General features: G+C 41.3%; 1 protein-coding gene across 1 annotated transcript in view; it reads right to left on the bottom strand.

Moving 5' to 3' along the window:
* LOC135113157 (uncharacterized) overlaps window positions 1-24,927 on the bottom strand; it is a 180,575-nt gene that overhangs the window by 69,864 nt on the left and 85,784 nt on the right. Inside the window, 9 exon segments of the mRNA XM_064028244.1 lie at window positions 1,413-1,561; window positions 2,959-3,138; window positions 10,252-10,395; window positions 11,803-11,820; window positions 12,896-13,027; window positions 14,688-14,931; window positions 15,353-15,543; window positions 20,664-20,759; window positions 24,624-24,908. Coding sequence (XP_063884314.1) covers window positions 1,413-1,561; window positions 2,959-3,138; window positions 10,252-10,395; window positions 11,803-11,820; window positions 12,896-13,027; window positions 14,688-14,931; window positions 15,353-15,543; window positions 20,664-20,759; window positions 24,624-24,908 — 1,439 coding nt within the window.

Genomic DNA, 24,927 nt, shown 5'->3' with positions numbered 1-24,927 from the left:
TAAGTAACAAAATAATACATAGAGGAGATTCAAATAGAGTAAAAAAATAATAATAATAAACAAGCACAATAACAACAACAACAACAAAAATAAGGCAATAAGTATGATAATGAAAGTAAATAAAAAAGAAACAAGCATAAAGCAACAGAGAGAAAGAAATAAGTGACAATGGAATTAAAAACAACTTTGATAACAATGATTAACAACAGGGATAATAAAACAAAAAAAAAAGAAAAGAAAAAAGTGATATGAATGCTAATATGTCACAAAGAGAAAATAAATAAGAAGAAAAATATAAATTACCTACATAATGAGAGATAATAATGCGTAAGAAAAATTAAAAAAAAATGTTCAGTACAAGTAGAAAATAAGAAAAGTAATAAATATAGAAAGAAAAAAAGGACGAAGAATAAGAAAAAAAAACAAGAAAACAAGACTCAGGTTATATATATATATAAAAATACAGACAGAATAAGAAAAAATAAGACACAAAAAAGGGACAAAAAAAAAAAAAAAAGACGTGGAAATAATGAAAATACTTAGGTTATATGAACACAAAATGTCTGCTAACAAACAATAAAAGGGAAAGTTAATGTAAAAGCTTCATAACGTGCAACTCAGGTAAGTAAATGAGGCTTTGGAACTTAATTAACAGGCGGGCAGGTAAGGTAAGGTATTTTTAGAAGCATACCATGAACACAGTCACCATGCTGGGAGGAAATAATGGTGGTGATGATGATGATAGTAGTAGTTGTTGTAGTAATAGTGGTAGTAGTTGTAGTAGTAGTGGTGGTGGTGGTGATGATGATGATGATGATGATGATGATGATGATGATGATGATGATGATGATGGTGATGATGGTGGTAATGGTGGTGGTAGTAGTAGTAGTAGTAGTATAAGTGATAGTAGTGGTGGTATTGTGATGGTAGTATTGTGGTGGTGGTGATGGTGGCAGCAACAGCAGCAGCAGTAGTAGTAGTAGTAGTAGTAGTAGTAGTAGTAGTAGTAGTAGTAGTAGTAGTAATAGTAGTAGTAGTAGTAGTAGTGATGATAATAATAATAATAATAATAATAATAATAATAATAATAATAATAATAATAATAATAATAATAATAATAATAACAATGATAATAATCACGGTTATGATGATGACTGTGATGATGATGATGATGATGATGATGATGATGATGATGACACCAATAATAATAAAAAATAATAAAAAAATAACAACAATAATAACAACGATGATAATGATAACAACAAAACCACCCCCAAAAAAAACAATAACAAAAAACAGCAGCAACAACAACAACAACAACCACAACCACAATAACCAGGCACCGCAGAATAACACAACACCTCAGGTCAAGTCAGATAATGTCAGTCGAGGTCAGGTCAGGTCATTCTCACCTTGCCGCGGCCACGCCCTCTGGAGAAGTGGGAAGGAATCTGGCTGGGCACCGAATCTCCCGAAACACTATCCCGACTCTTGGTTCGAACCGTGACCTGTTTGGGCTCGAACCCTGGGATCTTCGTCAGGTCAATGAGCGCGTGGTCACCTGTGAGAGAGAGGGGACAGGAAGGGGGGGTAGGAGGTGTGGAGGTAGAAAATAGATGGATTTGAAGGAGAGAAGGGGAAAGGAGAAGCGAGGAAAGGAGAGGAGAGAAGGGGAGAAGAGAAGAGAAGAGGGGAGAGGAAAGGAGAGGAGAGGAGAGGAGAGGAGAGGAAAGGAAAGGAGGGGGAGAGGAAAGGATGGGAGAGGAGAGGAGAGGAGAGGAATGGAGAGGAGAGAAGAGAAGAGAGGAGACGAGAAAAGAGAAGAGAAGAGAAGAGAAGAGAAGACAAGACAAGAGAGGAGAGAAGAGCGGAGAGGAGAGGAGAGGAGGAGGAGAAGGAGGAGGAGGAGGAATGGACAAAAGAGGAAAGAGTAAAGGAGTAAGGAAGAGTAACGTTAGCAAAGGCAAGAAGAGGAAGGAAAAAAAAAAGAAAAAAAAGATAGGAATGGGGAAGAAGAGAGAGAGAGAGAGAGAGAGAGAGAGAGAGAGAGAGAGAGAGAGAGAGAGAGAGAGAGAGAGAGAGAGAGAGAGAGAGAGAGAGAGAGAGAGAGAGAGAGAGAATAAAAACATTACTTCACTCAAACTGTACAGAAGTTGATGTAAAATTCTAGACGGATGAACAGACAAACAAACACAAATGTAGGCAGTAGGACACAGACACACACACACACACACACACACACACACACACACACACACACACACACACACACACACACACACACACACACACACACAACGGACAGACGGACGGACATAGGAAAAAAACATAACAAAAACAGACGAATAAATAGACAAAAAAAGAAAAAAGAAAAAAGAAAAAAAAGCAACCACAGACAAAACACACAAACAGACGGACAGACAAACAAACAAACAAACGAAAAAAAAGACAAATATAAAAAACTCAGACAACACACACAAACACACAAACACACAAACAGACAGACAGACAAAAGAAAAAAAAAGAGAGAAGAAAAACACCCGGACAGCGAAAAACAAACAAACAGTCAGAAGAAAAAGAAACAAAGAGAGAGAGAGAGAGAGAGAGAGAGAGAGAGAGAGAGAGAGAGAGAGAGAGAGAGAGAGAGAGAGAGAGAGAGAGAGAGAGAGAGAGAGAGAGAGAATATGAGAAAAACAGACGGACATAGAAACAGACAAACTAACAGACAAGCAGATGGAAGAACAAACAAACAAACAAACAAACAAACAAACAAACAAAAACAGACAGCCAAGCAAAAGGAAAAGAAAAAAAAAACGCACACAACAAAGAAAACAAAGGAAAACCACACACACAAAAAGAGGCAGAGAAAGAAAAAAACAAACAAACAAACAAACAAACAAACAAACAAACAGACAAAACAGACAAACATCCACAAAAACCACGACCACCACTACTCACCAGTCGGACTCTCTACCTCCGTCACCTTCTTGCCATCAGCATAAACGGCATAACCTGTGACTGGTGCCCCGTTAGAGGTGCCCCCAGTACTGTTGATGGTCACGGGCAGCCAGGTCACCAGCAGGGAGCCGTCCTGGGGTCCCGGTTCGACTTGCACGTCCACTGGGGGGTCGGGGAGTCCTGTGCAGGGAGGGGGAGGAGGGGGGGGGTGATGGGTTAGACACAAGAGGTGGTTCAAATGAGGTTAGGAAATAGGGGTCTTTTTTTTTTTTTTGTAGGGGGGGTCAAGGGGGCTACATAATTTGGGAGTTTCCTAGCTTTTTTTTTTTTCTTGTTTCATCCTCTTCCTTTTTTTTTTTTTTTTTTACTGGTACTCGCTTTTTTGTTTTTCTTTTCTTCTTTCCTTCTCTCTCTCAGTCATTTTCTTTTTTTTTATTCTATATATTTTTTTCTCTCTCTCTCTCTCTCTCTCTCTCTCTCTCTCTCTCTCTCTCTCTCTCTCTCTCTCTCTCTCTGCCTCATCTCGTTTTCCTTTTTTTTTACTTTTTTCTCTCACTTTTCAGTTTTCTTTTCTTTTTTCTTCCTCTTCCTTCACTCTTCGGAAGGCATTCCCCCCCCCCCTCTCTCTCTCTCTCTCTCTCTCTCTCTCTCTCTCTCTCTCTCAACTTTAATACTTCTTTTTTTTTTTGCTTTTTTTTTTAACCTTTTCCTTTCTTTTTCCTTTATTCTTCATTTCTTACTTCATGTTTTATTCACGACGCGTCTCTTGCTTAAAAAAAAAAAAATTAACATGCATTTCTTTTTCCTTCACATTAATTCTTTTCTACGGAATTTCATCTTCATCTTTTGTCTTCTTTAATATCAAGAAGAAAATTTGTACAAAAATTCCAAAGCATTTCCACTGAGACGAGAGAGAGAGAGAGAGAGAGAGAGAGAGAGAGAGAGAGAGAGAGAGAGAGAGAGAGAGAGAGGAGAGAGAGAGAGAGAGAGAGAGAGAGAGAGAGAGAGAGAGAGAGAGAGAGAGAAATGAAAATGACCGAGAGATGACACGAAGGACAAAATACAAAAAAAAAAAAAAAAAAAAAGGAAGAGGATATATTTTTCAATACTACTATAGCTCTAAAAACTCATAAATACTCACTCTATCTCTCTAACTACCGCAATAACTATCACTCCACCCCTGAACTATCGCATCAAGGAGCTACAGAATAAATAGTGAAGTGGGCGGAAAAACGCAGCAATAGGTTCCAAAAATATAGAGATTAATACAATGACTAATAGCAAGGTTAATTAAGCTGTGACTACCTTCCTTTCTCACAGAACACGATAGGTGGACACAGGTAAGCATGTCACTCAGGTACACGCTGCTAATTAAAGGTAAGGAGTTGTTGTTACCATTTTGCATTGAAGGAATAAGAAAGGTTTTGGTTGTGCATTGTTGTCTTGTGATTCCTTGGTGGAAACGTTGGTGGTTTGTGGGAAAAAAATATTTGCAGGGGCGAGAGGGAAAAAATGTTATGTTAAAATGGTTTACCTGTTTCTCTTCCTTTGTTTCTCTCTTTCCTCTATCATTTTTTTTTTAAATGTGAAAAAAAATTACCTTTGAAGAGAGAGAAAAAATTATTATGTTAAAAATTCATTGTCTTTTCTCTTTCCTTTATTTTCTCCATGATCTCAAAAAAAAAAAACTATAAAAAGAAAAAAGAAAAACGTAAACATTCTTCTTTCTCTTCCCCAATAAAGAAGAACACTAAAACTAACCACCCTTTTTACTCTTCTTCCACTTCTCTACTAGTCTACCCCATGAATCAAAAACAAATAAAAAAAAAAATCGTATATAACTTCCTTCTTTCCTTCCCTAACACTTACAAAAAATGCCACAAGTCAAGGCACACACAATCACAGGATAATCTAACACCTTCCACCTCCTATATAAAAAACACTACACCGGCACACAGATAAGAAACACTGCTGGGGGAGAGAGGGAGAGATACATGAAAAAAAAAGGGGTGAGATTATACACCCCCTTTAAACAACACTAGACATGAAAAGGAAAGGGAAAGGGACATGCAGTGCTGAAAGAGGGGTGCTTAAGGCGTGACTCATGTGCTGGGGTGTGCTGGGGTGTTGCTGGGGTGAGTGGGGGAGGGGGGACAACACACAGGTAAAAATATTCGAGCGATGCAAAGGATTAAAGTGTATTGGAGGGTGTTGGTGGTGCAGATAGTGCTAACAGTAGTAGTGGTAGCGTGTGTCGTGGTGCTGGGGCGAGGCAGGGGTGTGCTGGTGCTGCCGGGGGAAGGACAGGTGTAGCCAGGTATCGGCAGGTGTGGTCTGAGTAATCGCTTGCCAGGAGTTGCAACAGGTGTGTTTTGGTTTGATTGGTTTTCCTTCTTGTTTGAACGTGAAGGTACAGGTGCGATGTGTGTGTCACCTGTGCTCCTGTACCTTTGTTTCTGATTGACTGAAGGTGATCTTTTGATATACAGAAAATATATACAGTGGTCTTTGATTCGATTTTTTTTATTTTACATGGTGGCCAAATGTATTAGGAGTTGTTTTGTTATTATTATTATTATTATTATTATTATTACTATTATTATTTTTTTTTATAATCTGATATGTGTTAATTAACTTTGGTATCAAGAAGTTACACGAAGGAGGTTATGATTATGTTAAGTATAAGTAAGTGGAGATAAAGTTTGTTACTATTATTATTATTATTATTATTATTATTACTATTATTATTATTATTATTATTATTATTATTGCTGGTAGTAGTAGTAGTAGTAGTAGTAGTACATAATAGTAGCAAAAGAAGTATCAATAGTAAAAGCTGTACTGGTAGAAGCTGAAGAAACAAGAACAATAATAATAATAATAATAATAATAATAATAATGTCAGTGAAAATAGACACAAAAAAAAAAAAAAAAAACAACAATAACCCAAACAACACCACCTGAGGAGCAATCACCTTGGCTTCACCAGTACAACCACCCTTACAACCTGACTGGCAACACGAGGGAAGGACAGTCTTAACCCCAGGGGCAGGAGCGAGGCTGAAGCTCTCCCCCTAGGCGCCTCCCCTTCCCCCTAGCGTGCAGGAAGTCTAGAGGGAGAACGTAAGCCGCGCGAGGACAAGAGGCTGGGCTGTTTGCTAGTGAAGTCACGATGATGTGTATGTATGTATGTATGTGTGTGTGTGTGTGTGTGTGTGTTGATAGTAGTGAGGTGGTGGTGGTGGTGGTGGTGGTGGTGGTGGTGGTAGTAGTAAAATCTGCAGTAATATGACTAATTTGTAATAAGAGTTATTGACTTTAATTTCATGGTAGTTTAGGTTAAGAAATTTCAAGGGAGTTATGTGGTGGCATTAGAAGTAACAATAGTGGTAGTAGTGGTGGTAGTAGTGGTGATGGTGGTAGAAGTAACAGTAGTGGTGACAGTGATGTAGTGGTGGTGGTAGAAGCGGTGCCAGTAGTGGTGGAGGTGGTTATGGTTATGAGAGTAGTCGTGTTTGTGGTGGTGGTAGTAGTGGTAGTAGTAGTGGTAATGGCAGTGGTGGTGGTGGCAGAGGCAGTGGCAGTGGCAGTGGTGGTGGCAGTGGCAGTGGTGGTGGTGGTGAGCCTACACATCTAGGGTGCCCGGGCCTACCAATGACACATGCGCAGTGAGTGAGTGAGTGCAGTGCTATTACGTCGTGGCTTTAGAGTCGTGTTACCTTTCGGATCTGCGATAGACGGTGGCGGAGAGAAAATGACATGTTAGCAGGGATTGGTACGCACACACACACACACACACACACACACACACACACACACACATGATCATACAATACACACATTACTCATATACTTAAACACGCTCACAATAAAAGACACTTACCCACACACAAACAAACACACACACACACACACCTAGCAACATTGGGCTAATATTACTAGCTGTCCACAATTCAGTAGCAGTGGAAATGAAGTAGCAATATTAGCAGTAGCAGAGGAAGCAATAGCAGTGGTAGCTGTAGTAGTAGTAGTAGTAGTAGTAGTAGTAGTAGTAGTAGTAGTAGTAGTAGTAAAAGTAGTAGAAAGATTATGAATAGTAGTAATTTCAGGTCCTAATTCCATTTTCTTACAACTAACAACACTAATAATGAACAATTCTACCCTAGACACCTGTGTTAATCAGCATGACCTAATAATTAAGGTAAGGTTAGGTAAGTTAATTAAAAAAATCTCATTGCTTTCCGTCGACATAACAAGAACAATCACAGAACATTACTCGACCTAACACAGCAGGACAACTCAACACCATCATGTAACACTAGTAAATATCACAAGTTCACTGGGAAATAACAAAAGAGAGTGTTAGATGCTGAAACGTACACACTGACTACCAAGGCTATGTGCGTTGTTTGTACGTACACGGAAACACACACGGTGACGCACAGGAGTTTAAGAGGTACTACGGTGCATTTAGTTTGGCGTGGGTGGCGGTGGTGGTGGCGGCGGTGGTGTGGTAGTGGTGGTGGAAAAGCGGGTGGCGGTGCGGTGGAAGGTAAGGGAGAGGGAAGGAGGGGAGGGTGGGGAGGGAAGGCCGAGGGTCACCTGGATCAATTAGCTAATCTTTATCTAGCTGCGTCCAGTCTTTATCACCAGGTAAGATTTATCCTGCACACTACAGTCCATCAGTAAATTAATCCCTGTTTATCTGCCTAATCTAATCTAAGACTGATTAATTCCCTCCACCTGCTGGCAACGCACCATTTTCCTAATTCACCTGGCTGTGATGCAACACCGTTATCACTTCTCTCCGGCCTTCAGTCTGTCTGTCATCTCACTCATCACACGCAACACGCTCAGCACGTCACAGTGACTTGGCCCAGTGACGGTGTTGTTATGTACGGAGGTGGCAAAGTCAGTATACCAGTGTTGGTTAAGCAGTGTGACGCAGTAATGAGGGCACTGCACAAGGCGGTAATTGTGTTCACTGCTTCACTGCCTCTCTCTAACCACTGCGATGGCAAGAACAGGAACTCAACATCCGCGAAAGGAATGTCCTGGCGAGGTCACCAACTCTTGGCAACGTGTTCTTTAAGCTCAGTTCTTTATCATGCTGTATTTAGTTATTACTTATGTATTTTCACAACCTGGCTATTATAGTGAAGTCTAAATTTTCACATCTTGTTCACCTGTTCCTTTGATAACCGTACACAGCTTTGCGTCTGAGATAGGCTAAACATGAGACCACACACTGTTGTAAAGCTATAGAAGAACCTCCCTGATCCTCACCTGCCAATCAAAAGCAATTAACTTCACCTGCCTTGCCTCAGTGGACCTCAAATCCCTGGCCTGTCACTAATCTAGCACACCTCAGCTTCTCCCTCACCCACCCATAGGACCACGCCTTCAGGGATGCGTCAAGGAGTCCTACGCAGGGAACACTCGCCGTGACACACTCATAGGACACCCAGCCTCTGTTCTGATAAGGGGGGAGGGAATGTGAAGGCAGGCAGGTGAAGAGGAGTAAGGGGAATGTGACAGAGGTATGTTATATTTAGGATTTAAGGGAAGGAACACTCGACGTAGCAGAGGAGTTTGTGTGTTTTAAGGCGTTCAAGGAAGGGATTATGTATTTTTAAGGAATCTAAGGAAGGAAGCACGATATTTTATGGTATTTCTAAAGCAGGGGCTCTTTTTAGGGTAATCACTGGTGTCTTTAAGGGACGCTGGCGTTTGTATGGAGTTGGAAGGCTTTTAGAAGAGGTTCGACAGTGTTTGGAATGTGTCTCAGGTTCCAAAACACTAAAGGGGATGGTTTCTAAAGCAAAGAAAGTTTTCTATATCTGACACCGGCCATAAAAAGGTTTCCAAAGCTAAGTACGTACAAGCTCCACATTGAAACGAGTGACAAGGACTGTACGACATAAGAAAGGGTATCTAGAGGGAGATGAGAGGCCTCGGTACTCAAGACAAGGGAGAAGGGAGGCCTCTACAGGGAGGAGAAGGAGTAGATAACTAACGTACTAAGACAAGAATAAAAGCACATCTGTAAGGGCACTCAAGCTTTACCAGGCTGACATATCTCTGAAGTACGGGAGAGAAGGAGGATGCTTAAAAAGAATTCGATAACTTTTTCGTTTTCTAAGATACAAGGGCAGGTGTCTAAAGGGACTCTTGAGGCCTTAAGAAAGTGTCACTGGAGGCCTCTAAACTAAAGGGAGCTTGAGAACAGAGGTGGTTTCTAAAGTGAACTGAAAGTGGATATGATTTTTACAGGGACTTTGGGACAGAATGGTTTCCAAAGGGAGCAGGGGAAGGAGTTTCGAAAAAAGTAGGAATGCAATAGTTTCTAAAGGGAACGTAGGTGACTTGTAAAGGGAGGGCTGAGGAAGGGAAATTACCAGAATATTACCAAGACATATTTTGTGAGGCTTTCAGGGACGCAGGAAAACCTCTGATAAAGGGATAAAGGGAGCCAGAAGAGTTCCATAACTAAAGGGAATGTAGAGATGCTTAGTAGGCAGGACACGTGAACGACTGTGTGAGACAAAAGCCCTTTATATTACACTACAGGTAGAAGAGGCCAGGATACAAAGGGAAGGTGTTATTTGAAGGAGTTTATGAAGGGACACATTTCTGAAGGGAGTGATGGGAGGCTGCCAAGACACAAAGGGGAATAAATGAAGAGGTTCCTTAGGTCTTATAAACAAGAGATCCTTGTACTAAAGGGAGGCAGTTTGGAGGACGAGGGAGCATGAGATACAATATGAGGTAAGTAAGGGAGGTTAAGGATTTGTGATGCTTTTTGAAGGAGTTAGAAACCCTTTATTCTATTCTAAAGGGAGCAAGAGAGGTTGCGTCTAAAGGGAGAGAGTTTGGAAATAAGGGAAGGAGGTGGCAAGCATAACACCATAGTAGATCCATGACGGTGTAAAGGGAGATTAGGATCCTGTTTAATTAAAGGGAGGCTGCATCTAAAGGGAGACGGAAAAAGGGGGATGAAGGAGGGAAGTGAATAGCATATTTAAGACACCACAGAGCTAACAACCCTGTCTACTAAAGGGAAGGAGGTTGCATGGAACGTATCTGAAAGTGTAAAGGGAGCTAAGGACACTATTTTCTAAAGGGAGCGAGATTGCGTCTAAAGGAGAGAGACTTTGGGGATGAGGGAGGAACTTAACTAACATATTACAACACCAAAGAACTTATAACCCTCTGTTCACTAAAGGGAGGAAGGTTGCAACTATAGGGAGAGAGAGTTTGGGGGTGAGGGAGGGAAGTGACTAGCATATTTACCTCTCCAACCTTGGCGTGGCATGGAACACAGAGAGCGTGAGTCATCATAGGGCATCGCGGACAACAGACTTGTGTCCTCCTCCTCCCACACCCTGCTAGCTACTGACCCATCCACCCTCGTGCTCAGTCGATTATACTGAGTTCCTGGAGTGTGACGTCACTTATTTACATCTTCTGTCATAGAGAACGTGGGATAGAGAAAAAACAACGGGGGGAGGGGGGACAGAGGACCACCATAGTCAGGTACTGAACAAAACGAAAACGTGGATTTTTTTTTTTTTTTTGACTCTTGGGGGACTTTTGGTAGAGGAAAACGAAGACCAGTGAGTGAGTCTTGGGCTGTGAAAGGGAAACACACATAGCTCACATCTCAAAATAAACCGTTATGTGAGAAAAGTTCGAGGGGAATTACAGGGAGAGAGGAAAAAAAATAAACAAAACAAAAGACAAACAGACCAAGTGCTGGTACGTAACATAACAACGAGGAGGAGGAGGAGGAGGAGGAGGAGAAAGGAAGAAAGGAGGATACGGAACAGAAAACGGTGCAACACGAGTAAGGACAAACTGAAAACGAACACACAGAACCACCTAAACTTCCAATGTCACAGAGAGTGGGGCTGAGGGTGCCTCTAGCCAAGGGCGGGCGAAGGAGGGCGGGCGTTGAGAAGGGTGTAGGAGGAGGTGGAACACGAGCCAACTCAAATAAAAGCGACCTCTCTACAAAGCAGTGAGGCAGCGTGTTCAAAGTACATTTAGTAATAATAATAACAAGAGAGACGGCCTCAGACACCGACGAAGGGACCTGCAGTAGCCGCCCCTTCCCCGCCAGGCCCCCGAGACCTCGCCCTCACCCTGAAGAAGGAACTGAGACCCTCCTTCAGTACTTCTTTTCTTTCTATATAGTGACTGGTCGGGCTGAGGGTCGGGGGACGGGGATGGGGTGGTGGTGGTGGTGGTGGTGAAGGTGGTGGTGGTGGTGGTGGTGAAGGTGGTGATGGTGGTAGTTAGTGCGTGCGCAAAAGTTATGTGTGTGGTGAAGAGAGAGAGAGAGAGAGAGAGAGAGAGAGAGAGAGAGAGAGAGAGAGAGAGAGAGAGAGAGAGAGAGAGAGAGAGAGAGAGAGAGAGAGAGAGAGAGAGAGAGAGAGAGAGAGAGAGAGAGGAGAGAGGAGAGAGAGAGAGAGAGAGCAAAAAGAGAAAAAGAGAAAAAGAAGAAGACACAAGGAATAAGAGAGAAAGAAGAAGACACAAGAATAAGAGAGAGAGAGAGAGAGAGAGAGAGAGAGAGAGAGAGAGAGAGAGAGAGAGAGAGAGAGAGAGAGAGAGAGAGAGAGAGAGAGAGAGAGAGAGAGATATTAGGAAAGTCGATGCAAGACACAAAGACTTCCAGAGATATAAAGATATTAAGAGGAAAAGACGAAACAAGATACAGAAGTTAAAGAGGTATAAAGAGAAAGATTAGGAGAGAGGCGAGGTAAGATACGAAAGTCCCAGAGGTGTATATTATATATAGAGTGATACAAAGCAACACGGAGAAGTGATGGTTGTACTCACCCGCCGCGGATACAGCTTCTAACAGTGTGTGATGTGACATAGATTAAAATTACATTAAGAAACCAGCCAAGAAACCATAAAAAAAAATACATGAAAAAATGAAATAAAAAAAAGATTGTGACACAGATATTTATGCACGTAATTAGCAACAATAAAAAAAAGTGTTTAAAAAATAATTGTGCTGCGACAGAGATCATCTGGGCAAAGAATTTCCTCCTACAGTAAAGTGGAACAGAAATGAGTGGTAATAATAACAACTAGTAGTAGTAGTAGTAGTAGTGGTAGTAATGATGGCGATGGGGGAATGATGGTACAATATTAGACTCACACACTTAACACTAAGGATCACAGGACTAACACACTCATTACTTCACAGGTAAGGCTCATTAATCGTACACAACTCACGAGCCAAGGTGAGTCGTCAATCTTTTCCAGTGCTTTTTTTGTGATTTTTATTATCATTATTATTATTATTATTATTATTATTATTATTTTTATCGGTAGTCCTATTTTCCTTTGAAGGCATAACTATATTTCTTTGGTGAATAATTCCTGTATTTTTTTTTAGTCTCTCTCTCTCTCTCTCTCTCTCTCTCTCTCTCTCTCTCTCTCTCTCTCTCCTCTCTCTCTCTCTCTCTCTCTCTCTCTCTCTCAAAACAAGACTTCATACTGGTCTTAAAAAAAAAACAATCAATGAACAAGACGAACCCTAATAATAATAATAATAATAATAATAATAATAATAATAATAATAATAATAATAATAATAATTAATAATAATAATAATAATATTAATAATAATCTGACAAAAACCCTTTCATTAAACATCTGAATCCTTAAATAGAGAGAAACAAACCCTCTATAACAAATACAAGAATAATAATAATAATAATAATAATAATAATAATAATAATAATAATAATAATAATAATAACAATAATAACAACAATAAAAACAACAAAAAAATCTGATAAACACGACTTACAAGGGCACTGCAAACTAACGAATCACAACCTTCCCTTCTCTCTCTCTCTCTCTCTCTCTCTCTCTCTCTCTCTCTCTCTCTGAAACACCACAGGGGCCAGACACTCACCCTTGGGCAGCGTGCGGAACTCAATGGTGGTGGAAAGCCGCTCCTGACTCCTGGGGCCCTTGGCGTCAAACTGCGGGGCGCGGAGGTTCTTGGCGCGGATCGTGACTCTGTAGGTTGTGTTCGGGGACAGGCCTGGCATGGGAGAGAGGACGGGGTGTTAGTGGTGGTGGTGGTGGTGGTGGTGGTGGTGGTGGTGGGGTCTGGCAATGGGCAACCGAAAGAAAGAAATAATAAATAGAATAGTAATAAATTAGTAAATAAATAAATAAATAGATAAATAAATAAATAAATAGGTAGATAAATAAATAAGTAAACAAAATGAAATAAATGGAGTAATTAAATAAATGAAGAAGTAGGTAAATAAATGAATAAGTGCAATAAAAATGAACAAATATAGTAAACTGAAAATGTATAATAACAATTATAAAATAAATAAATAAACAACCCTCCCCCAAAAAAGGCCAAAACTAAGATATTTTTATGTAAGAGGCGATTTGGCCAATGACAACAACAACAACAACAACAACAACAACAACAACAACAACAACAACAACAACAACAACAACAACAACAACAACAAGAGCAAAGATAAAACAGAATCAAATAAAAAATCATAATAATAAACAAAAAAAAAAGATAAATAAATAAATAAAAATAAACAAATAAATAAACAAAATAAAATAAGATAAAAAAATAAAAATCCCAGAGGACGCTTGCTCGAAACGACAAGTAACGAGAAGAATAACCAATGACGAAGAGAAGAGCCTTGAAACCTCCCCCTTGAAAGAGTTAAGTCACCGGCAGCAGGGGAGACAAAGAGGCGTAGAATACCAACAGAAACGAACACAATAGAAACACAAATATTCAAAAGACAGTTAAGTCACCGGCAGCAGGGGAGACAAAGAGGCGTAGAATACCAACAGGACAGTTAAGTCACCGGCAGCAGGGGAGACAAAGAGGCGTAGAATACCAACAGAAACGAACACAATAGAAACACAAATACTAAAAAAAAGGGAGGAAATAGAAGAAAAGGATTGAAGAACCAAGATATTAACCCACATGTTGACGAAAAGTAGGAAGGAAAAGAGAGGTAAAGAGGAAGAGGAAGAGGAAGAGGAGGAGGAAGAGGAGGAGGAGGAGGAGGAGGAGGAGGAGGAGGAGGAAGAATATACTTGACTTCAGTTCTTTCATGACACTAGTTCTTCAGTATTCGATTATCGTATCTGTCTTCTCTTTATAAAGTGGAGCCTCAATGGGTCTTTTTTTTCTTTCTACGCTTTTCTTGCCCTTGGCCGGTGCCCCTCTTACATGTGACAGAAAACGAGGTATCTCTGACTCACCAGATGACGAGGGCCGGAAGGAAGGCAGAGAGACGTAGAATAACAACAGAACAGAAGAGAAATACAGAAGAGGACAAAAAAAAAAAAAAAAGACCAAGACGTAGAATAACAACAAAACAGAACAGAAATACAGACACTCGCCCCCCCCAAAAAAAAGGCAAGATAAAAAGGAAGAAAAAGGAAAATAATCCCAAAAAACGAAGTGGAATAACAACAAAAACAGAACAAAAAACAAAGAAACAAACAAAAAAAGAGCAAGATAAAAAGGAAGAGGAAAGAACCAAAAACAAAAACAAAAACAAAGTAGAATAACAACAAAACAGTAAAAAAAGCAAGACAACAAGGAAGAAGAGGAAAAAAAAGCACAAAAAAATATAGAAAAAAACAAACAAACACACAAAAAAGCAAGAAAACAAGGTGGAAGAGGCCAAGCGCTACTCCACGCATCTCACCTGTGATCGTGTGGCGGTAAACACCTGGCTTCACGGTGCGCACCTCCACATTGTTTACGCAGACGGTGTGTTGGAAATTTGAGTTGGAGGGCAGCCAGGAGATGACGGCCGAGGTGGAGGTGATGGAGGTGGCCTTGACGCTCGTGGGTCCCAGCGGCGCCTCCTTCCCAATCACCATAGTGCATGCAGCGTCACGGGAGGTCCTTCGGTTAGGCGTGACTGAGCGTACGCTGATTCGGTGCAGCTGTGACGGGGAGGTGGTGGTCGTGTTAATTGGTGGTGTGAGGCTAGGTGGGGTTAGGTTAGGTTACGTGGTCTAACGATGGCGGTGTTGGTGTATTAGTGGGTGGTGTGAGGTGAGGTGAGGTGGTGGTGGTGGTGGTGATGGGATATTTGTGGGTTGTGTGGTGTGGGGTTGTGTTGTGTCAGGTTAGGCTACGTGAAGGTTAGGTTCTGTTAAGTTAAGCTGCATTAGTTTAGGCAGGTTATGCAGACCTGATAACTTATTAAAATTAACCTTATTTTCTCTAGAGTCTAGAATCACAAAAACACTTAAAAAAAAAAAAAAAAAAAAAAACACAATACTCACTAAAACCCGCCAAAACTCAACACAGCCCAAGGACAGCCAAACATTAGAGAACACCCTCCGTTGACTCACTGCTCACCTTGGTAGAGTCCACACCTTCTACCAGCGCGCGGGTCCTCTCGGTGGCGCGGACCGTAGTCTTGAGGAGGCCGTTGACATAGACGTGGTAAGACTCGATGGAGGCGGGGGCGGCATCGGGCGGGGGGTTCCAGCCGATGAGGATGCTCTTGTTAAGCTGTCGTTCGAGGGTGAGCTGGACCGGAGGGGGGACTAGCACCGAGAAGAAGAGGTCTAGTTAAGAGAAGGCCAAAGTCACTACGTGCATCTCCATGCATGGTAAGCGGGCAGCAGACACAGTGGGGCGGCAGTAGCGACAGCGGTAACAACAGGCACGGCAGCAGTATAATAATAGTAGTAGTATAAAAAAAAACAACGTAATAATAAGGATAATAAAGATAATAATACACAAAAGAGCCCAAGTGTCATAACAGCTCTTAATGGGAGGGAGGAGGGAGGGAGGGGCTGAGGGGGGAGGCACAGAGCAGGGATGTACTTGTTACTTTGCCATTATGCGCGGCTCGTCCAGCGAATGGCGGCGGGGAGGAGCAGGAGGAAGGGCAGGAGAGGAGGTGGAGGAGGAGGAGAAGAGGAGGTATAAATAGAACCAAGAGGAGAAGGAGGAGGAGGAGTATTATGAAAAGAAAAATGACGGAAGAACAAGATTATATGAGGCACAAGGGACACGAGAAGGAGGAGGAGGAGGAGGAGGAGGAGGAGGAGTATAAAGACAATCGAGGAAAAGCTAAGGAGGAGGAGAAACAGAAGGAGCAGTGGCGGGCAAGAAGACGAGACGAGACGACGACGAGGAGGAGGAGGAGGAGGAGGAGGAGGAGGAGGAGGAGGAGGAGGAGGAGGGATATAATATGAAACAAAGCAGTAAGGAAAGGCAAGACAATATGAGATAGAAAAGAGGAAGAGGAAGGGGAAATTAATTAAACAAGAATGAAAAAAAAATATATAGAAAAAAATAAAGAATAGGGAAAATAAAGAATTAAAAGATGACAAAAGGTGACTGAAAGAGGCAGGAAGAAGAAAAGACAGACAATTAAACTTGATCATGGGAAGACGACAAAAAACTGAGAGAGAAAAGTAGAAAGAAGAGAGGAGAGCGAAAAAGAGAATGACAGGATGCAAAGAAGACAGAAAGACAGAAATTGGGGTAATAAACAGTAGATAGGGATAATAGATGCAGGAGAGAGAGAGAGAGAGAGAGAGAGAGAGAGAGAGAGAGAGAGAGAGAGAGAGAGAGAGAGAGAGAGATTTGGTAGAGGACAGCAATACTAAGGAAACAGCAAGAAACAGGAACAGAAAGGAAGAGGAAATGAAAAGAAAACGGAGAGATATAGGATGAGGAACAAGGGAGGGGAGGGGGGACACCAATATAACTTAGGGTCTTGGTATATCTGGCTGGGGAGTGGTGGGGTTTGGGGTGGGGCGGGGCCAGGGGGGGTGGGGAGGCAAGAGGCAAGAGACTGGCCGGCCGGAGCGCTACACTACTGCACACTACCGCTCTCTCAGCCCTGCAATGCTGCCTTCACTTCACCGCTGACACAGACACCACAGGACAGACACGAGGGAGGCGCCATAACACAGCCCCGCCACCCGGGCACTCTACGCACTAGTCACCAACAATTCCATACAAAAAAAAAAATGTTACGTTTTCAAATATGCACAAAATTAAATGTATACGTAAGAAAAAAAAAAGTAAGGAATTTCACTGTGTCAACTCCATACCAAAAAAATGTTACGTTTTCAAATATGCAAAAAAAAATTAAATACGTTAGAAAATAAGGGAATTCACTGTCTTAATTCCATACCAAAAAAATGTGTACGTTTTCAAATATGCACCAAAACTCAAAATTATACGAAAAAAAAAAAAATGAAATAATTACTGCCTTATAATAATTTCTCCATTTTTTTTTTTTTAAGTTTGTCTCATCGTGCAGAATACAACGCTTGCCTCGACCAATCAGGATGCAGGAACAAAAGGAGACTGACTGTATCTGTTCAAACACACGCACACACGCACATAGTAACCGGGCATATTCTAATAGTAGTAGTAGTAATAGTTAGCAGGCGCGGCCCAACTATGCTAAACTACCATCACTGGGTATTACAGTAACCACGGCAGGCACATGACACCACGGTACACTGTAGTAGTAGTAGTAGTAGTAGTAGTAGTAGTAGTAGTAGTAGTAGTAGTAGTAGTAGTAGTAGTAGTGAAAGTGATAGCGTGATAACAGAAGAAACAGTTGTGGAAATGGTAGTAACATATGCTAAATAGTAGTAGTAATAGTCGTAGAAGTAGAAGTAGTAGTAGTAGTAGTAGTGAAAGTGATAGCGTGATAACAGAAGAAACAGTTGTGGAAATGGTAGTAACAGATGCTAAATAGTAGTAGTAATAGTCGTAGAAGTAGAAGTAGTAGTAGTAGTAGTAGTAGAAGTAGTAGTAATAGTAGTAGAATTACAACACAAGACCACTTAATCACGAATGACAATACATTCAAAAGACAAGTAGTAGTAGTAGTAGTAGTAGTAGTAGTAGTAGTAGTAGTAGTAGTAGTAGTAACCGTAATCTAAACAAGCTAAACGTTCAATTTCCTACAACTAAAAAAATAACTCTCCCTCTCTATCAGGAGGAGGAGGAGGAGGAGGAGGAGGAGGAGGAAGAGGAGGAGGAATACGGTGCCCTGCGTTTCACTGATGTAAAGGAACACTGCTCTAACACACGTACGCACGCACGCATTAAGCAAGAGGCTCCTCAGTGGAAGTTGAAAGAAAGCAACAAGCAACACGTTTTCTTTGCTCTTCAAGGGGGGACTGTGAATGGCTAACCTAAGATTGACTGACTGACTGACTGACTGATTTTATGACTGAGTTCCTGATTGGGTGACTGACTGCCTGAGTGCCTGATTGGGTGACTGACTGGACTGACTGCCTGATTGACTGATTGGGTGACTGACTGACTACCTGAGTGCCTGATTGGGTGACTGACTGCCTGATTGACTGATTGGGTGACTGACTGACGGCCTGAGTGACTGATTGGGTGACTGACTGCCTGAGTGCCTGATTGGGTGACTGACTGCCTGATTGACTGATTGGGTGACTGACTGCCTGAGTGACTGACTGGGTGACTGACTGACTGCCTGAGTGACTGATTGGGTGACTGACTGCCTGAGTGACTGATTGGGTGACTGACTGACTGCCTGAGTGCCTGATTGGGTGACTGACTGACGTATTGACTGACTGACTAAATGATTGACTGAGTGCCTAAGACTGACTGAGTAAGTAATTGACTGACTGATTGACTGAATGAATGAATGAATAACTGACTGATTTAACTGAACTGCTTAACTGACTGAATGACCGACCCACTGACTCCTACACAGTACAGAGTCAGTGTTTCAGAAGCTGTTCGAAGCCTATGGAACTAATAATCCTGTACTACATTTTAATATACAACCCTAAACTCCCTCAACCCTCCAAAAGAAAAAAAAATACAGTAAATAAAAGCAAAACCTCTCCCTTAAATAAAATAAAAAAAAAAATCAGCCTTAAAAAAAAAAAAAAAAATTGAAGCTAAATATGAACCAGTAAATGAAGCGCAGTGAAGCAGTGGCTGAAGTTTCGAGCTGCCTTACGAGATTCCTGATACCGGGGGCGCCGTCCCCTTCACCTAGCCCTCTCCCCCCACCCTCCTGTGGTGCTGAGACTAAAGGAAGATTGAGAGAGGGGGAGGGGGAGGGGAGGAAGGAGGAATAAGGGGGGCGGACAGATAAGGCAAGGAAGGGAAGAGGAGGGGAGGAGAGGGGAGGGAAGAGGGGATGGGAGGGGAGAGAAAGGAAGGGGAGAGAAAGTAAGGGAAGGGAAGGGAAAGAAAGGAGAGGGAAGGGAAGGAAAAAGGAAAAGGAAAAAGGAAAGGAAGAAAGGAGAAAGATAAGAATGGAAAGAGAGAGAGAGAGAGAGAGAAGAGAGAGAGAGAGAGAGAGAGAGAGAGAGAGAGAGAGAGAGAGAGAGAGAGAGAGAGAGAGAGAGAGTCAGCCCCGCATCCCGGCCCAACCATCTCCCTGCCGTACGGTTCCTCAGGTCTACAAAAAGGCTACAGGGGCAGTCTCTAGTCACTACTGCGCAGCTATCGTGGTATCGCGCAGGCCAGCCAAGATACACACTAGGAAAACCCTCACCTCCGTACACATGGGGAGGCACTGTGTACATAAACATACGTACATACATACATACATACATACATATAGAGAGATAAAAATGTGGACAAATGCACTGATGCTTATGTTATTTAGAAATGCAGAAGTATTTGTATATATATATATTTTTTGGGGGTGTTTATTGCTGTTATATGTATAAAGGTGATTTTATTTATTTATTTATTTATTTTTATTTATTTTTAGCTTGGTTTTATATATTTACAAATTTTTTTTTGGATTTTAATATGTGATTTTTTGGGTTTTTTCGTTTTTTTTTTTTAGTTTTATTTAAAAGAAATTGTTTCTTATCAATATTTAATTTGTTTTTGGGTAGTTTAAGTAATAATAATAACAATAATAATAATAATAATAATAATAATAATAATAATAATAATAATAATAACAACAATAATAATAATAATAATTCCTCATATATGTATCTAGCTATAAAAAAAATAATATGAAGAAAAGAAGCAAAATGCAGCTTTGATTTCAATGCAAAACAAAATAGATAAACAAATGAATACATAAAAAAATAATTAAGTAAATATTTAAGCAATTAATTGATGAAACAAACACATATTAGAATATAAAATAAATAAATGAATGAGGAAACAGATAAAAAAAATGCAAAATCTGTAAGCATGTAATAATAATAATAATAATAATAATAATAATAATAATAATAATAATAATAATAATAATAATAATAATAATAATATAAATAACATCAATTAAGGTAAGGTCACTTTATAAGCATCTAATTAACTTTACCTGCTTGTAATCTGGATACATCAACAACTCTTATATACACACAAGCCATGGCAAATAGTGATAAAAATCCAGAAAAATTGAGAAAAGTAGAAAATTCATAAAAAATACAAAAATATACATATATATATATATATATATATATATATATATATATATATATATATATATATATATATATATATATATATATATATATATATATATATATATCACTCATATCTCTCTCTCTCTCTCTCTCTCTCTCTCTCTCTCTCTCTCTCTCTCTCTCTCTCTCTCTCTGTGACTCCAAAATTTTCACCCGTTCTCAGTCATCAAAGAAAACGTAACATTTTAAAGGGTGACTTGTACACTCACCATGCTCTCCTAGTGTCTCCTCATCCTCTTCTATGATGTCCTCCAGGTCCAGGTGGCTCAGGTAGGCGTTGTGGCGACTCTGATTGGTCACCATGTCTACAGGGGCGACAGGAGTAGTAGGTGCGGCAGAAGTAGGAGAAGGAGGAGGAGGAGGAGGAGGAGGAGGAGGAGGAGGAGGAGGAGGAGGAGGAGGAGGAGGGAAGATAAAACACACATGTTAATTTTCTGTAATGGAATTGGATGTTACTGTGTGTGTGTGTGTGTGTGTGTGTGTGTGTGTGTGTGTGTGTGTGTGTGTGTGTGTGTGTGTGTGTGTGTGTGTGTGTGTGTGTGTGTGGTTAATAACTGGTTACTTTTTTCTATTATTTTTGTGGAGTATACATATCTATCCTCTCTCTCTCTCTCTCTCTCTCTCTCTCTCTCTCTCTCTCTCTTCTCTGTATCTATCTATCGATCTATCTATCTATCTGTCTGTCCATTTATCTGTCTCAGTTTATCTACCCATCTATCACAATGTTACATACCAATTCAAGTAATTACCGCACAGTATATATCTGATATGCAATAATAATAATAATAATAATAATAATAATAATAATAATAATAATAATAATAATAATAATAATAATAATAATAATAACAACAAACCACATTCCACATACTCCATGACAGCACTAGGCCTAACCTGCACCATTCCACCAAATAGGCCTAAGAGAGAGAGAGAGAGAGAGAGAGAGAGAGAGAGAGAGAGAGAGAGAGAGAGAGAGAGAGAGAGAGAGAGAGAGAGAGAGAGAGATGATGAAATTATTATAACAAGACACATCCTTATCATAAGATTAGTCACACTGAAAGAAAGCATGATGACATTTAATATATTATTGCATGACACGACATAACTGAGGAGGAGGAGGAGGAGGAGGAGGAGGAGGAGGAGGAGGAGGAGGAGGAGGAGGAGGAGGAGGAGATTTAAATTTGAGTTAGTAATTTTTCCCATTCAAAGCAACTGTTTCATGCAGTGAGGAAAAAAAAAACAGCCACACAGGAGGAGGAGGAGGAGGAGGAGGAGGAGGAGTTAAATTGAAAAAAAAAAAATTAAATTGACGGAGGAAAGGAGAAAAGGTGGGAGGGAAAGGAAGGGAGATAAAGAGAGAGAAAGGGAGGTATATTCTATTTTAAGGAAGAAGGAAAGGAGTGGAGGGAAGAGGAGGAGGAAGAGGAGAAGGAGGAGGAAGATAAGGAGGAGGAAATAAGAACTGCGATGGAGGGAAAGGAGGAGAGATAAAAGGAGGAGGAAGAGGAGGAGGAGGAGGAGGAGGAGGAGGAGGAGGAGGAGGAGGAGGAGGAGGAGGAGGAGGAGGAGGAGGAGGAGGAAAAGATACCGAACGAGAAAAAAGGAAATATCTTAAGTAATATTAAGAGATAGACAGATAGACAGAGAGAGATATACAGAAAGACAGACAGAGAGAAAAACACACAAACAGAAAAAAAATGAATAAGGGAGACAAGGAGAGGCACCATACACAAACAAACAAACAAACAAACAAACAAACAAGCTACCAAACAGACAAACAGACAGACAGACAGACAGGCAGATTATGGAGTGTTGTCATACGGTTCGTGAGAAAGAAACATGCAGAGAGAGAGAGAGAGAGAGAGAGAGAGAGAGAGAGAGAGAGAGAGAGAGAGAGAGAGAGAGAGAGAGAGAGAGAGTTTAAACAAGTGTATAGACTTCTGAATGCTTCCTGTACTGAGTGAGTGAGTGAATAAACTTTTAAATCCTCCCCATACAATTAATAACTGAGTGAAGAAGGAGTTTTGGGATTACAGAGGATAATTGTTACAGAGGATAATTAAGTCTTTTTTTTTTTCCGCGAGGTGATCTTAAGGTAAATGTTTCACCTGATTGCAACAGACGTGTGCTTCTGTTTCATTTTGTATTGATTTATTTGTCTTTTCTTAATTTATTTGTTTATGTGAGATTAGCCTTGTTGAAACTGAGTAAAATAAGAGAGAGAGAGAGAGAGAGAGAGAGAGAGAGAGAGAGAGAGAGAGAGAGAGAGAGAGAGAGAGAGAGAGAGAGAGAGAGAGAGAGAGAGAGAGAGAGAGAGAGAGAGAGAGAGAGAGAGAGAGAAATATGTAACTCAAAAAAAACGTCAAAATAGAAAAATAAAAAAAATAAAATAAAATAAAAATCCCGGTGACTAATTAATTCAGTAAGGTTGAAGTTCATGAAACAACAAACAGACAAATAATTCTTGTCGACGAGGAATATTTTTGTCGCATTACGTTATTTCTGAACGGGGACGTAAGTAAGAAAACAAACAAACAAACAAACAAACAAACAAACAAATACCTAAAACAAAATAAACAAGCAGTAAAACAAATATGAACCAAGAAATGTTATTGTTTGTTTTGTTTTGGTGTGTGTGTGTGTGTGTGTGTGTGTGTGTGTGTGTGTGTGTGTGTGTGTGTGTGTGTGTGTGCTAACATAGCTTGTGAAAAATGCGCATATTTAAACTTTATATTTACAGGAGAGTACACACACACACACACACACACACACACACACACACACACACACACACGTACGTTCTCTCAGTGCCAAATAAGGAAAGGACACGGACAAGGATAAAGTCGGGGTGAGGGGGTGAAGGGTAGGGTGGGTGAGGGGGGTGATGGGGTGAAGGGTAGGGGGGGTGAGGGTTGTGCTTCATTCCCGCACGTCTCATGTACGTTTCCTTCCCCAAGACAGTCATGCATGTAAGTACGTACACAGGCAAGGCAAGCATAGCAGTCACGTACACAAACCTACACATGTACACATTTGTAACCTGTACTACTGTGTGTGTGTGTGTGTGTGTGTGTGTGTACGTGGATGGTTACTTAAACACACACACACACACACACACACACACACACACACACACACACACACACACAGGGAAGGGCACAAATTTGGCGTGGTTTTTAATTATTTTATCGTTTTTTTTCTTATTTCTTCTTTTACATTTGTATTTTCCTCTTTCTTCGTTTATTATTATCATTATTATTATTATTATCATTATTATTATTATTATTATTATTATTATTATTATTATTATTGGTTAGAGATTGGGGGAGAGGGGAGCGTGATATGGGGGGTAGGGGGGAATAGGGGCATGAATGAGAGTACATAACACACACACACACACACACACACACACACTCTCTCTCTCTCTCTCTCTCTCTCTCTCTCTCTCTCTCTCTCTCTCTCTTTCTCTCACTCTCTTATTGCAGGTTGCAGGACACGATGCACTACGAACAGAAGGTGTGTGTGTGTGTGTGTGTGTGTGTGTGTGTGTGTGTGTGTGTGTGTGTGTGTGTGTGTGTGTGTGTGTGTGTGTGTGCATGCTTGGGTACATCTTTAGTTGTTTCAAAAATGCATCATTCAGGCGTCTTCGTTACCATGGTGATTGCTGTTGTTGTTATTGTTGTTATTGTTGTTATTGTTACTGTTGTTATTGTTGCTGGTAGTGGTGGTGGTGGTGGTGGTGGTGGCGGTGAGGGAATGGTGGTGGTGGTGGTGGTGGTGAGGGGATGGTGATGATGCGGTGGAGGAGGAGGAGGAGGAGGAGGAGGCGATAGTTTCGAGAGAGAGAGAGAGAGAGAGAGAGAGAGAGAGAGAGAGAGAGAGAGAGAGAGAGAGAGAGAGAGAGAGAGAGAGAGAGAGAGAGAGAGAGAGAGAGAGAGAGAGAGAGAGAGAGAGAGAGAGAGAGAGAGAGAGGCGCTGATGAAGGAGAGAAGGAAAGGAACATGCATGATTCCATCCTTCCTTCCCTTGACCACAATGAACAAGGAGGAGGATGGGAGGGCAGGATGGCGGCGGTGGTGGAGGTAGAGGTGGCGGTGGTGGAGGTGGAGGTGGAGGTGAAGGTGGCGGTGGTGGTGGTGGTGTGGCGTGCAGAGGACGGACGCACGTACTCATGTGGGCGTCGTGGAGGGCGGGGCTCTTGAGTCCCGAGAGACTGCCCAAGGGGTTGAGGGAGGCCAGGGGGTTGAGGGTGCCCAGGGGGTGGAGCAGCCCCTGCCCCGGGCCAGAGTGGGGCACTAGGGAGCCCTTGGTCAGATGAGTTTGTTGGTGCCCCGGCGTGGACCCGTGGTGGACCCCTGGGGTGAGGGCTGAGGGGGTCACGTCCCCCTTTTCGCCAAAAAGGCCCTGAACACCCTTGAAGATGTTTTTCACAAACTTTACCGGAGCCTTGGCATCTGTGAGGAAACCGAGACC

The sequence above is a fragment of the Scylla paramamosain genome, chromosome 25, assembly GCF_035594125.1.
Source record: "Scylla paramamosain isolate STU-SP2022 chromosome 25, ASM3559412v1, whole genome shotgun sequence".
NCBI classification, from domain to species: domain Eukaryota; kingdom Metazoa; phylum Arthropoda; class Malacostraca; order Decapoda; family Portunidae; genus Scylla; species Scylla paramamosain.
The sequence above is the reverse complement of the archived record's forward strand: the minus strand, read 5'-3'. Positions and strand labels throughout refer to the sequence as shown.